The sequence below is a fragment of the Microtus pennsylvanicus genome, chromosome 1 (genome assembly GCF_037038515.1).
Source record: "Microtus pennsylvanicus isolate mMicPen1 chromosome 1, mMicPen1.hap1, whole genome shotgun sequence".
In the NCBI taxonomy this organism is placed as follows: Eukaryota; Metazoa; Chordata; class Mammalia; order Rodentia; family Cricetidae; genus Microtus; species Microtus pennsylvanicus.
In genome coordinates, this window is record NC_134579.1 from 93,408,610 (window position 1) to 93,424,028 (window position 15,419).

General features: G+C 43.9%; 1 protein-coding gene across 3 annotated transcripts in view; it reads left to right on the top strand.

Moving 5' to 3' along the window:
* Rnf216 (ring finger protein 216) overlaps nt 1–15,419 on the top strand; it is a 119,337-nt gene that overhangs the window by 81,345 nt on the left and 22,573 nt on the right. For all 3 annotated transcript variants that reach the window (XM_075973974.1, XM_075973991.1, XM_075973983.1), the window contains exon 14: nt 12,057–12,154. In XM_075973974.1, the coding sequence (XP_075830089.1) occupies nt 12,057–12,154 (98 nt within the window). The remainder of the gene's footprint in view (nt 1–12,056; nt 12,155–15,419) is intronic.

Below are 15,419 nucleotides of genomic sequence, written 5' to 3' on the forward strand. Positions count from 1 at the left end.
AGGATTCCTCAGAATGAGACTGTGTGAGAGCTGACTCCTCCTGTCTTATATTCCTCTCTAGGGCTGGGATTAAAGGCATGCATCACTACCATCCGGTTTCTGTGGCAAACTAGTGTGGCTACTGGGATTAAAGGTGTATGTTGCCATTGCCTAGTCTTTAAGGCTGACCAGTGGGGCTGTTTTGCTCTCTTGTCTTCAGGCAAGATTTATTAAAATGAAATATCACTATAGCTATATAGTTAAGACACTATCTAAGAAAAAGAAGAAAAAAACAGAGCCAAACATGGTGGCACAGCAACAAAAATAATAAAATAAGATCAAAATCTTCTTGTTAGCTCGGTAGCCCTTTTTTTATTAATATTATTTTATTTTTTTGATTTTTCGAGACAGGGTTTCTCTGAAACAGTTCTGGCTATTCTGGAACTCATTATATGTACTAGGCTGGTCTTGAACTCACAGAGATCTGCCTGCCTCCTGAGTGCTGGGATGCCAGCGCCCTCAGGACCCTTTATTTGGAGGCCAGTGCATGAACTCTGTTAGTCCTTCAGCTTCACAAAAATGAAGTCTCCAGAGGGCTCACCTAGTCAGAACAGGTGTTCAAGGGGTTAGTAAAACCAAGACCTGTCAAACAAGCCAGGGCTTCCCAGACTGTGCAGTGTGTTGAAATCACTCAATAATCTTGTCAAAATGCCTTTTTGATTAGTGGGTTCAGGACTGGCCTTCGTACCACTGTGTCAAGTCCCCAGGTTACAATACAGCTGCTCATCCAGAGTAGCAAGAACTAGATGATCAGTGTTTGAGCCTGGTTGAACTATCTCTATTCTGTGTTAGCTTGACCTGTGTTTTAAAAAGTTTATAATTTTTTTTTGCGGGGGTGGGGTTGTTGTTTGTTTGTTTTGCATTTTAGAGAAAGGGTTTCTCCATGTAGCTTTGGTAACTGTCCTGGGACCCGCTCTGTAGACCAGGCTGGCCTCAACTCACAGAGATCCTCCTGCCTCTGCCTCCCAAGTGCTGGAATTTAAAGGTACGCACCTAGTTTACTAAAAGTCATTATTAAACTGCTTTATATTTCGTGGAAAGGGGATTAGTTTTCAAATGCGTGATGCCAGCACAGAATCTGCCCTAAAAACCTTTTGTCAGAGAAGTATAGACAAATGTCAGGGGGGCAGAGCCAAGCCATCCATGAGGTCAGTGTTCAGGACAGTCTACTGCGTGCCAGGAGCTGTACCCTCACTGGTCCTTACACTGCCCAGAGGATAGCAGAGCCAAGGCATTGAACTCTAGCCTATTTCCGTCCCTAAAATCTGCGCTCCTCCCACACACATACATTCTGTTTCTGTTCCTCTCAGGACACTGGGCAGCAGATGGGGGGACATGAACTTCAAAATAAAAGTGGAAGGAAAACCACTGGGATTTCCCAGTTAGCAACCTTAAAATAAATATACCTGAAACCAGGACTCAGAGTCCATGACTGCAAAATATAACTAACTTTTTGTTTATCATTTATACGTACAATCCATCCAGGATGGGGAACAGTAAAATGTGTCTCATAAGACACGTCTGTCTGACTGTCTATCTGTGGGAACAGAAAGAAAGGGAGAGTTGAATGGTGGGATTACTCAGTGAAATAGATCCTTAAATCTACCCAGAGTAGAAAGGTGATGCAAGACTGAACACTAGAATGAACACCTTGTTGTCCTCATGCTAATCCAGGAGTCGCACATCTCTCTGTTCAAATTATTGGGAAAGCATAGCTAGCAATAGGTGTTAGAGCCAATACAAAAAGAACTGTATATTTGAGTTAATCATTACCTCTACTCCAAAGCATACCTCCACCCCATCAGCACTGTCCTTTTTAAGGGCCCCCTCTCAGGTTTGTTGGGTTTTGTTTTGGTTTGGTTTGGTTTTGGTCTTTTGGTCCTAGGGATCAAACCTAGACTTTGCACATGCTAGGCAAGCACTCTACCACTTAGCTACCTCCTGATACTCTTTGCTTTTATGTGTATCTTGAAAAGGTGAGCTTCTGTGCTTAAAGCTTTCTTGTAGGATGGTATGTGCTGTGGATCCTATTAATGGCTTTAATGTAGGCTGTAGGCTGTTCCTGAGGGAACAGACTATTGTGATTTGGCTGTTCCTTCTGGGGATGATGACAGTGGAAGCTGAGCAGGGACAAGTTGAGTTTGCTAGGTTCTCCTGCCAGGCCAAGATTCCCAGCAAATGCTAGGAAGCCCGGAGTAGCACAGGCATTGAGCAGAAGTGTTTATTTTTGAATTCGAAGTGTCTGTTGTTAGTTAGGTCTCCCACTTTGTACCATATCACCTACTCTTTGGCGACAGTTAAGCCTCTGTTTCTGTCTGATGCTCATGCAATATTCTTCCACTTCGTCTCAATTATCCTAGGGACTTCTCTGTATAAGAATGACCCTCAGGTGCTTTCTTTTCATTTCTCTTCTTTTCTTTTTTTTTTAATGTACATTAGTGTTTTCCCTACATACATGTCTATATGAGGGTGTTAAATTCTCTGAAGCTGAACAGAGTTGAGCTGTCACGTGGGTGCTGGAAATTGAACCCCAATCCTTTAGAAGAGCAAACAGTCTCTTAACTGCTGAGCTATCTCTCCAGCCCCATCAGGTTTTCTTTCTTACTTTTTTGGGGTTTTTTTCGAGATAAGGTTTTTCTGTAGCTTTGGAACGTGTCCTGGGACTAGCTCTTGTAGACCAGGCTGGCATCAAACTCACAGAGATCCGCATGCCTCTGCCTCCAAACTAATTTTTGAATGATTAAGTTTGTATTAGCTTATGCACATATTGATTTAACATAAATTCAGTGCATGAGTATATAAATATCTAACTGAAATAACAGTTCAACAAAACAGTATGTGGGGTGCACAATTTTCTGTCCTAGTTCAAAACCCACTAATCATAATCATAATCATAATGGGATGATTTCACCACCTTACCAAAGGGATACAGTTCTTTTTTTTTCTTTTGTTTCTTTTATTGCAGTGATTCAGTATGCGTATTTAAGCCAGCCCCATATTATAACACAGTGGGTTATCAGACTAGGGGCCGGTTTTTTTTTGTTGTTGTTTCTTTTATGGGATACAGTTCTTAAAGTCATTGCTGTAGTGACTTTGACTCCACAAACGCCAATTGTGTGGAGCCTATATATTAGGCAGATGCTTCTGAAAGGATGTGAGTCATGGCCTCTCCCTCCTGTCCTTTCAGAGCTATGAGAACTGAACCCCTGGGCACAGAAGCAGACAAGACCCCATCCTAGCAGAGGGTGTAGTTCAAGCCCGAGAATGTCCCCCTTAAAAGGGCAGCCAGCAGCTTTATGTACAATCACTATGGGGAGACTCTGCCTACTCTGGGTGTTAGCCTGGCTCTAGTTATCACCTTCCCAAACCAGGCAGCCTCATACCCCCACAGCCCCTTGCTTGATTCTCTTGACTAGTCACCTGCCTCTCTCCTTGCAGTTCCCCAAGACATCACAAGACATACCACCTTGGCTTCTGTGCACCTTTCGTTTACTTCATTACAGCCCTTCCCTGATATCCATCTGACTGAAAACTTTAGCCCTGAGCCCTAACCCTGGTGACCTACCTTCCTGCATTTATCCCCTTAGTACTTATAACCCTGTCTTATTTGTATTTCACTTAACATGTCATCAGCCCTCTCCAGTGTAACTTCCTAGTGGGCACGGAATTGATTGTAATCTTTTATCCCTCAGAACAGGACCTAGAAGGGAACTCAGATGTTGTTTCTAAACGTCTGTGTCCACTTGCCCAGGTATTGCAGATGATCTGTTAAAGGGCCTCAAATAAACCAGACTCAGTTTTAGTTTTTAATAACTTCTGGGAGAGTATTGGTGAGTTAAATTTGAAGTCAATTCTGATAAAAGTAAACTGGCCTAGTCTACAAGAGCTGGTTCCAGGACAGGAACCAAAAGCTACAGAGAAACCCTGTCTCGAAAAATCAAAAAAAAAAAGTAAACTGAATTGTTATTGATGCCAAGAAGGCTTCGGAAACCACTTTTTATCCCACAACCCTGATCCCAACTTTATAGAAAGCAGCTAGTTCTTGTGGCTCCTTTCCCAAAGGGTAGATTGAGACCAGGGTGCTTTTATACCCGCTTGTCCCTAGAGGGCAGCATGAGGACAGAAATCCAGATCTTCCTGAAAAGAGTACTTGACTAGTTCTAGCCTATGAGAGTAACACTGAGTGGTTCCCTTACTGTAGAGAAATAGTGCGGCACATCCTTTGGATTTAGTGTGTGTCTATAATTTTTTTAAGGGCAGTCTTTTCCTTCTGAAGCTCTTTGCTGGAGACTAGAGAGGAAACCAGGGTCATTTTTAAGATTTCACAGTACTTGGCTGGCCACACCAAGTTGAAGTTTCTGAGAGATGGTTTGTTTTGAAACAGTGAAAGACCCCTGCAGATATAGCACAACTTCATGTAAAGATGTGAGCTGATTGTCAAGTACCACATCTTTAGAATGGGTGGGAGAAGAGTAGGGACATAGAACCTAGCATTTGGGAAGCTGAGACACGATACAAGGCCAGCCTGAATTACAGTGAGACCATTTCTAAATGGTGTAGCTGGGCAATGGTGGTGCACGCCTTTAGTTCCAGCACTCAGGAGGCAGAGGCAAGCAGATCTCTAAGTTTGAAGTCAGCATGGTCTACAGAACGAGTTCCAGGACAATCAGGGCTACACAGAGAAATCCTTTCTCTAATAATAATAATAATATAATGAATTGTAAGCCAAGTGCCCCAGGTATTCAGGAAAAGAGCACCATCTTATTTCCAGATCATCAAAATTTCCCAGATGCCCTGATATTTGACACAGCTATGCTATTAGTAAATGTAGAGGGTGTGTACATTGGCAAGGGGCTACTGGTCTTGGCCATAGATACTGACTAGTCAGTCGTTTCTCTAGACTCCTCACTCCAGCTCTCTAAGGGAAGGGAAGCTGCTGTACCTGCATACCCTACCTTTCTGACCTGACCTCATCATGCTCAGTCCTCAGAGGAGTGCAAGGCTTGATAATGTCCCACCAGCCTAGAGGGAGATGGAGAAGGGAGGGCCTCATAATCCCCTCCTCTTGGGCCTTTGCAGAGAGAAACCCTGCCAGATGGCTTGACATTCAGTAGCACTGGATAAAGAGGCAAGAATGGGCAAGTGAAAATGTTTTTTCATTACTTCAGTGCAGAAATCATTGCTGTTTTGAATATCACTCTAAACCAGAACTTTGACCCAATTCTTTGACAGTAATAATCACCAGCAAATCCTAACAGCTGGTCACAGTGACATATCCAAAGTCCCGGGACTCAGGAGGCAGACACTATAAGTTAGTGGGCTATAAGCTAGTCTGTGCTATATAGTGAGACTCCCAAAAACAAAAAGAATTAAAAATCCAAATGGTCAGAGTCTTAGCTACTGTTGAAAAGGCAATTGATGAGTATTCACAGGAAGGATCCAGGACTAGCCAGCCATGGAGAATGACTGACTGATCCTTGGCTCTAGTGTGGAAAGCACACATTGAGCCTGTCTTTGTCTGTATATATGTCTTTCTATTGCCCCACCAGATGTACAAAGTGGCTGAAGGAGGGAGGAACAGCCACTTCCTTGCATGTGACCAGTTTAAGGATATACTGATTAGCAAGCTCCTGTGATGATCTGAAAGAAGGGGTGGCGTCATATTTGATCCCATTCCATTGTTCTTTTGTCTATGTCATTCTCAGCTCTCCAGGAAGCCCATTTAGGAAGCACCATCCTGCACAGCTGCAACTGGGCAGCCTTGCCAGTTGCCCATCTGTGGCCTCTTTACACGAGATTCCATTGAGACCTAATGGCTTGTCTCATGATCCTGTGCCTTGAGTTTTCTGCTAAACAATGACCAGTTCTTGCCAGCAACTACCACACAGGGAAGCAGAGGGAACAGGGGGAAAGAGCAAGCCTGCTTGGAGCCAGGCTGAATTGTGTCTACAGTTCCATGGCCTTGACCAAGTAATGTGACAGCTTCCTTTCTCGTTTACTTCAAAACACATACCTATATATGGCGGAGGCTCTTCCTCACAGAGGAAGAGGGTACTCATACACTAGAACTGGAGTTATAGACAGTTGTAAGCTGCCATGTGGGCACTGGGAATTGAATCTGGGTTCCCTGGAAGAACAGCCAGTGCTCCTAACCACTGAGCAATTTCTTTAACCTCCAGCTCACCCTCCTTTTTTTAAAAATACATTTTTCATTATATTTGTGTTTGTATGTAAGGTTGAGTTTATGTTCACCATGACCATGCTGGAGCCCAAGGAGGCCCGAAGAAGGAATCAGATCCACCACCATCACCACCTCTGCTACTGCAACCATCGAGTCATCATACTTCCTTCCACTCTCCCTGACTTCCTGTAGCCTTGGCACCAGCAACCTGCTGACCCAAGTCTTCCTTTTGCATCTCTACCACCCCTGAACATGCACTTTCCTATCATTGACTGACTCCTGCTCACCTTCTAGGTTCAATCTCAATATCTCATCCCCCACAGACCTCTCTAGCCACTAGTCTGACTGGCTATGGCCGTTCCAGTGCCATGTCCTGCCTACTTGGCAGCTCTGGATCCTGCATACTATGTTCCCTTAAAACACAAATTTGGCCTGGGCATGGGCTTTAATCCCAGCACTTTGGAGGCAGAGGCAGGCAGAGCCTCTGGTCTACAGAGCGAGTTCTAGGACAGCCAGGGCTGTTACACAGAGAAACCCAAACCCTGTCTCGAAAAGTTTAAAAAAAAAAAAAAGTTCCAGGAAGGCAGAAACTGAGTCTCACTTGCCCACGGCCACAGCCCTATCATTTTACAAGTGGTAGAAACTTCAACCCTGACTCGGACCTATCTGGCATTACTTTCTTTCTTTCTTTCTTTCTTTCTTTCTTTCTTTATTTATTTATTTATTTATTTATTTATTTATTTGTAAGATATGGTCTCATTGTAGTACCCAAGCTTACCTCAAACTGACGAATCTCCTGACTACCCCAAGTAGCACCAACCCAGCTTGTAATGAACCATACCCCAAAATCCCTGAAATAATTTTTGTTTATTAATATGAAACCCTTCTGTGTTCATTGGAGGTTCAACATATGGAATGTGTCTCGTTGTCAAGCTGCTTGGTTCAAGGGTCTGTTTTGAATGTTTGATATTTGGTTATTGTTGGTAGCAGAGCCTGGAAAGACGCCTTACCAGACAGTGTCGGTCCAAACTGGGTAACTGTTTTATCAGTTATGTGGGCGTGTGTTCCCCAAGAATTTTAGTTTAAGACCTCAGCCAGTTATTAAAATATACACCTTTAATCCCAGCATTCAGGAGACAGAGGCAGGCAGATCTCTGTAAGTTCAAGGCTAGCCTGATCTACAGAGAGAGTTTCCGGCTCTGTAGAGAGACCCCTGTCTCAAAACAAACAATCCGGGAAGTGGTGATGCATGCCTTTAATCCCAGCACTCAGGAGGCAGAAGCAGGCGGATGCTCTAGATCGGCCAGACTACAAAGCTACCCAGAGAAACCCTGTCTCAAAAAGAAAAAAAAAACAAAAACAATACCAAGAAAGATATTATCAGCTCCTTAGAGTGCACTTGCCACCACCCTCTCACACTACATATACATGTGTATGCATCCACACTGTCACCTCATACCACTGCACCCTACTTGCTTTACTGAGCTAGCTAGCTACTGAAATTTTGGATGAGGATCAGGCTCCTGCTGTTGTTATTTCTTCCTTGTATGGAAGAAAGGGAATTCCCTGGGGTCTCCAGTGATTTCCTTCAATAACAGAAACTCACTGAATCTGCCTGGGCTTTGATTTAACTGAGCTACATTGATTCTCACAACTTACTGCATCTGTCACAGTGTCTCTAAATTAGTGTCCTTCTAGATCTTCTGGTTCTTACCCATATGACTTTGGGAGATGGCGGTGAGGGGGGACTAGCATCCTCAACAGCTGGAGGACACAGGTGGCCTGAAAGCGTGTATCCCTGTGGTCCCTAGAGTTGGCTAAACATTAATGGACCCTGGGGAATTGACCAGGATGGCTGGTGTTTGTTTGTTTTGTGTGTGTGTGTGTGTGTGTGTGTGTGTGTGTGTGTGCACATGAATGCAGCAATCAATCTCCAGTGGTGTTCCTCTGCCTTGTTTTTAGAAATAAGATCTCTCATTGAGGGCTAGCTAATTGCTACAGGCTGGCTGGCCTTGAGGCCTCTGGGATCATCCTCTCCAGAACTAAGATTACAAGGACTCTCTACTATTGCCTGACTTTTTTTTTTTTTTTTGATGTGGGTTCTGGGGGTTGAACTCAGATCCTAATGCTTGCAAGGCAAACACTTTACCAACTGAGCCATCTCCCCAGCCACCTATGTTTTCTCTATATTACAAGATATCTTAGCGTTTCAAGGATCCATGGGCCCCATAAGACTTAGGCAGCAGGCTCCTAATGTCATAACAAGTAGCAGCTGGTAGCAACTCCTTTAATGATTTGCCTAGGTTAGCCAGCACCTGTGTCCCCTCTCTTTTTCCTGGGGTGAAGTCACCAGGAAAGGAAGGGATGGGCCTGAAAGCTCAGGCCTGGCTGGGTTGGGTGGACATGGTGTGCTGTGCTTCATGTTGGTAAGTTACTTGTCAGGGTGCTCTGCCCTCCTCCAAAATAGCCTTCTGGCATTTCTCATTCTCCCCAGTTTAAAGAACATAGTTGTTGTCACATTACAGAAGCTTCTTGATATTTAGGAACAAAGCCTAGCTGAGTTTGGGAGAAGAAAATTACAATGCTTAAAAGAGATGATGCAGAGTGCTCCACATGATAAAGTCTGCCCAGCCTACTCTGTGCTGGGTTTAGAGTCTAGCTACAGTGCCTCTTCAGAATACAATTGAGGCTTATTCTTTGAGACCCCTGGGCCCTTTACTGTGAAGGAATATAACCAACAGGCTGACCACTGTAGGATCAAATACAAGCCAGAGGACTTCCCTTTGACGCTCATAAACCATAAGCTATTTTGTGGGCTTGGGCCTTACCTGGAGAATGGGGTTTCTTCACATAAGAAGACAGGCCATGAATTAAGTAAGGATGTTCAGAAGAACTGCCTTCCTGCCATGCATTGTTTTCAAGCTGTCATTTCTGTGGGTGGTTTGTTGTTCTTGTTTAGGAGGAGGACAGAATCAGACACCAGCTCATCTATTTTCCAGATGTTGTTTATGTGATTTTCCTGGAATAGTCACAAAGTCTTTTTTTTCTTTTCTTTTTTTTCTTTTTTGAGACAGGGTCTTTCTATGTAGCCCTGACTGTCTTGGAACTCTCTACATAAACCAGGCTGGCCTTGTATTCATAGAATCCACTTGCCCCTGCCTCTTGAATACTGGATTAAAGATCTTTTAAGAATCTACAGATTCTTAAATATGTGCAAATACAGATTTTTGTTGGGAAGTAATTATATACAGTATTGACTTAGCTCTGTTTTCTAAATGGAATGCAAGCATTGGAGAGAACATCTATGTCCCTAGAAGCAGTAACTCACGTGAACTCATCTATACCACCACACCATTGATTGGAACCTTTGGACCACATTCTACTCAAAAGTGTGCATGTTCCAGACTCTTGTGGCTATCCATATCATTTTTATCCCTAAAATTAAATGTTTCTTTTGTTATTAGCATATATATGACATATACAACTTAAAAGTAAAAAAGAGGACTAGAAATATACCTCAGTTGTTAAAGTAATTTCTCAACATGCCACAAGGTCCTTGGCTCCATCCCAAGCACAAAATAACCAGGTGTGCCATCTATCTCTGATCTTAGCACTCAAATCTAGAAGTTCAAGGCAGGAGGCTAGAGAAATGGCTCATTGGTTAAAAGCACCGACTGTTCACCCCACAGTATTACTGTGAAAAGTATTGTGTCTTCTGTCAGTTCACACCACACCACCCCCTTTCAGCTGCCTGGGGCCATTAGTGCTGCAGTGTCCTTGCCGCTGATTGTATCTGCTCCACCAGCTGTTTTCAGACTCCATTCTCTTTTCTCCCACCAAGGCTGGTACTACCATGTACTTATGTAGAAGTAATAGTCTCTGGCTGAGAAGATGGATCAGTGTGCTGTTCAGGCCTAACAACCTGAGTTCAGATCTCCAGAACTTACATAAAAACTGAATTTGACAGCCGTCAATACCATGAGATAGGAGGTAGAGACTGGAGGATGGTCTGGACACTCGTGGGCTTAGGCTAGTTAGCCTGGAGTATGCAATGGTGAACAGCAAGAGAAACCCTATTCCAAACAAGATGAAAGGCAGGGTTGTCCTCTAAACTCTTATACACACACACGCACCCTTGTGTGCCGTGGTAGTGTCTATATGTACCGTCCTAAGCCTAGAGTCACCTAAGTCACCAATTACTTATGGAGAGTAGAATTGTCGTGAAGCTCTTATAGAGCTAAGCAGCATCTGTGCTGCCCTCTCCCTAAGTTTAAAATTTGCCACCAACCCCCTACTTCACATTCCCAAGAGATGTCTATTGTGTTACCACCATCCAGATCAGATAGGGTTTTTGTCTGCTTCCCACTCAAAATATGTCAGTGTTGCTGTTAATGTCTTGTCCAAACCAGAAAAAAGTCAGTCCTCTTGGAGCCTCATCCCCACACTCAAACCTGCTGAGCTTGCTTTCTGAAGTTTCTCCCATATCAATTAACTTTTAGCTTCTCTGCAGGGTCTCATGGACCTTCATTCATCATTTGACTAGGTGGCCATACTAGCTCCCAGCTGTCCTGATTATTTTATGTTCATGAGTGTTTTGCCTATGTGAATATAGATGTGCCACATGTATGGCTGCTACCCACAGAGGTCAGAAGAAGGCCATGGATCCCCTGAAACTGTTAATGCAAACCGTTTTAAACTGACATGTAGTTGCTGAATCCAGGTCCTCTGCAAGAACAACAGATGCTGCTTCCTTCCTTTTTGGTTTTTCGAAGCAGGATTTCTCTGTGCAACCCTGTCCAGAACACTCTCTGTAGACCAGGCTGGCCTCAAACTCATAGATCCACCTGCCTCTGCCTCCTGAGTACTGAGACTAAAGGTATGCACTGTCACAGCCACCCAGTGCAACAAGTGCTCTTTAACAGCTTGAACCATTTCTTCAGCCGTCCAGCTGTGTTTCGAACATTATATTCTTTTCCTCCCCTTAGTCTGAATCTCACCCAGAATGCTCTAGTAAAATCACAAATCTACTCATGTTACCTTCGTGTTTCTTGATGTTCTGGAATCAAAACTAAACTAATAAGTAGGTCACTGTAGGGTCTACATGAACTGCCCTGGCCCATGCATGTTCGTTCAAGCCTGCTTGTATCATCTGTACCAGCCACAGTACCCTATAGCCCAGTTTTCTCCACCAGCATCTTCTGACCAGAATGCTGTTTTCTTTAGGTATCAACGACACCTTGTTAAATCCCTGATTTTTGTATCCTCCCCTGACAAGGACAGAGCCCAGGCACCGTCTTTTTCCTGTGCTATACTGAGCAGAATTTCAGTTTCCACTTCTGCCCATGATGGATCATTGGTTTAATGTTTTCTTCTGTTCTTGTTACTAATATAAAAGGTAATGATGTTTATGTGCACACACATGCTCCAAAAGCAAACACTTTCACAGACAATCTCCTCATCCCCAAAGTAATGACATTTTTCAGTGTGTTTGTAATGAAGTGAAACTATGAATGTTTATATCCATGCTTATGAATGATAGGTGTTAGAAGGAATGTCTTCCTTAGTTCCCCTGGTGATCATATTCCTCAGTTCTATGCCAAGAGCCTGGCTGGAAGAATTGTAGAGGGTAAGATCCTAACAGATACACCCTCAAACAGCTCACAGTACTTTAGAAGACTTCACTCTTCTGCTGCTGCTCTATCTTTAGAAGTAGCCTTGCTCATTGGGACAGCAGTTCTTAGAGACTCAGACCCAAGAAGCTCATTTCAAAGACATTTTGTGAACAGAAGCTTGTGTGGCACTCACCAGAAACTTTGTATCTGTCTTTCGTCTCCAGGAGACCTGTAGGAAGTGTCAAGGACTCTGGAAAGAGCATAATGGCCTGACCTGTGAAGAGCTGGCAGAAAAGGATGACATCAAGTACCGGACATCTATGTAAGTAATGTGATGGCTGAGCTGGCCCTGAGAGGAGCCAAGGGTTCTAAGGGAAGTGCCAGTTTGAGCCGTCCCCACCCAGAGGAATCTTAGGCAGGACTCTAACCGATTTCTTTGTTTCTAAACCTATAGCTATTCAAATGTCAGGTAGCAGTACTTTCTAGCCAGTAAGCAGGTGTACCAGGTCTTCATAGGTAAGAATGCATTGATGTTGTTTCTGCCTGTGTTGTAGGATACTGGTGGTGGCCTGAGACAGTAAGTAGAATTGCCAACCTCCAGAAGGCAAAAGACTGTATCAATTATTTTAATGAATGTTAACTTATGAAAATGCAGTCACCTGCCAGGCAGTGGCCGTACACACCTTTATTCCCAGCACTCAGTAGGCAGAGGCAGGCAGATCTGTGAGTTCGAGGCCAGCCTGCTCTACAAGAGCTAGTTCAAGGACAGGATCCAAAACAACACAGAGAAACCCTGTCTGGTAAAACCATAAAAAGAAAGAAGGGAGGGAAAGAAAAGAAATGCAGCCACCAGGAGCTATAGAAGTCTGTTTCTTTCATATAGAATCCAGCTTTGCCAGGCTAGTGGACTGTATCCCATTAAGTCACACTGACTCCTGAATCCCTATGTGTAGTGTGATCCTCTCTGTGGTTGTATATAAGAAAGGAGGAATGAAGTAGGTTATTAGGTAGGCAGCTTTTCCTCAAATTGAAAGTAATGTAGAAATGATGTATATGACCTCCAAGTGAATGACTTCATTCATGTTCAGCTTAAATATGGAGAATGGGCATGGGAGTTTGTTGCTTAGAAGATGAAGAATGACATTTGGGACAGCTAGCAATCTGTGGATCTGTATCACAGATAGGTCCTGTTGGCCTCACTTTGCAGTCTAGTTAAGGAAAACCCAATTAGCATGATCATTGTCACACAGCATAACAGGGACTTTAACCTAGGGACTTGGCTTCTGGTTGTGCTCTGTGTCATAACTGTGGTAGGTAGAATAATGGCCCCCATGATGTTTTTTCATATGAAACAGGGGCCTTACCAATCCGTTTAAAAGTTAGGGACCTAAGGTAGTGAACTCATCTGATTGGGGGTTCTTTAATAGAATGCCTTTTTTGGAAGTAGTCAGATAAGAAATGACTGTGGGCTTGGAGACATTAGGACCTGACTTTCCATTGCTGTCTTTAAAGCTGGAGGAAGGGGCCCTGAGCCAAGGAGTGAGATCTCTCCTAAAAGCTAAGAGCAACCCTTACCCTTCAGCCCCCCAAAAATGGAGAACTTGTTTCTCTGTATCAAGTAGCTGAATCTTGCCAGCAGGCCATGGATGTTTCTCAGGGAGATTGTGGTCGTTTTAGAGTAGACACTCCTATTCTGCATCTCTGATTGCCCTGGACCTTAGCTTGACAGTCCTCTAGATCAACAAACCTATCAGAGTAGAGCATCCAATACAATGTCTGTCAGTTCCAGAATTCAAAAATACCTTCCCCAAATGCTTCACTGTATGTAGAAGAGGGTTGAGAGATACAGCACACACTTGCTTTTAGGAAGACTGACTGTCCTGGCGCAAAACTGGCCTCCCAACCACTAGAACTTTGTAGAGATGACACACACCACTGTTCCATACTAGTGCATGCTAGGTCACCTGCTGCTTTGTTCATCAAGTCAGATGTGTCTATGTGTCACCTGAATCACAGACTAGTACATTGTCTTGGTGGGAGACAGATGAGATCCTTGTCAGCTGCTATTCTCCACCATTGAACAAAAGAACAAAAGCATTTTCCATATCAGTACCTGTGTGTCATTGCCAGGAGCTGTTTATTGCTACAGTAAGAATAGCATCTGACCCAGCAGCTGCAGTTACTCAGTACCTGATAAGCCATCAGCAGTGTACCTCCATACTGCTCTCTTAGGCCCATTCTTCTGTGCAGGCCACACAGACAAGTAAAGAACAGAAGAGGAGAAGTCAACATTGTAAACCTTGAAGTCAGTGGTGACTGCAGTCTGGAAGATGCCTGTGGGAGTTAGATGCTGGTTTTAGGTAGCTTTAACTTGCCTTCCTTACCATATAGCCATTCCTCCATTGACCTCGGGGGATCATACTTGTGCCAAGTAGCAAAAATAAGAAAGCTCGGGATGTACACAGGGAAATGCTATGAGGTAATGCTCTAACTGGATACCCTGGCAAGGCACTATTCTGAGCTGGGTATGGTGGCACGGGCCATAATCCTAGCACTTAAGATGCTTATACACTGGGTTACAGAGTAAGACCTGTAAAAAGACATTTCTGTCCCAGCCACCTATTCCCAAATAACCACTCTGAGGCCTATGTTAATTAAATTCTCAGCCGATGACTCAGACTAGTTACTAGCTAACTCTTACATTTTAAGTTAACCCATATTCCTATTTACTCTCTGCCATGTGGCAGTACCTTTATTAGCATCTTCTGCTCCCTCTGCATCTGGCTAGTGCCTCCTAACTCTGCCCCCTTTTGTCCCAGCATCCTCTTAGTCTGCTTTTCCCACCTGACCTTCTCCTGCCCAGCTATAGGCCAGTGAGCTCTTTATTAGCCAGTGAGAGTAATACATATTCATAGTGTACAAAGATTGTTCTACAGCAAATACCTTGTTTCAAAAATATAGCCACACACACAGAGCAAAGCTGTAGAAGGCTAAGTGCAGAACATTTGCCTAACTTACATTAGGCTTTGGATGTAATTGTTTCTCTTAAAGGTTCATGAGCTAGAAGCTTTGCCCCTAATGTAGTGGGTGGCCACCACACAGCCCAGCTGACCCAAGACTTACGGTTCTTCTACTTCTGCCTCCCAAGTGCTGGCATAGCTTACCATGTTGGTGACTTCTGACAAAAACAGTCGGCTTACAGAATACTGTCAGATGACTTTAGTGAGGAAATTTCACAGAGGAGCTGAGCTACTTAGTGTCCACCTGGCCCATCATCAGATGCTCCTAAACAACAATTGTTAGGCCCAGACATCTTGGAGTTGATGGCTACATGGGTAGCTTTAACAAAAAATAGGGTAGGATTAGAGAGAGGCAGGCATATGGAACCCCCATAGTTCCAGCATTCGGGAGATAAAAGCAGCAGAGGCAGAAGTTGTCTGGTGGTGCATACTGTTAATCCCAGCACTCAGGAGGCAGAAGCTGGAGGATCTCAGTGAGTTCCAGGGTAGCTTCGTCTACGAGATACAGCTAGGACTACACAGGCAAATGGTCTCAAGTGGTGGTGCACATACCTTTACTCCCAGCAC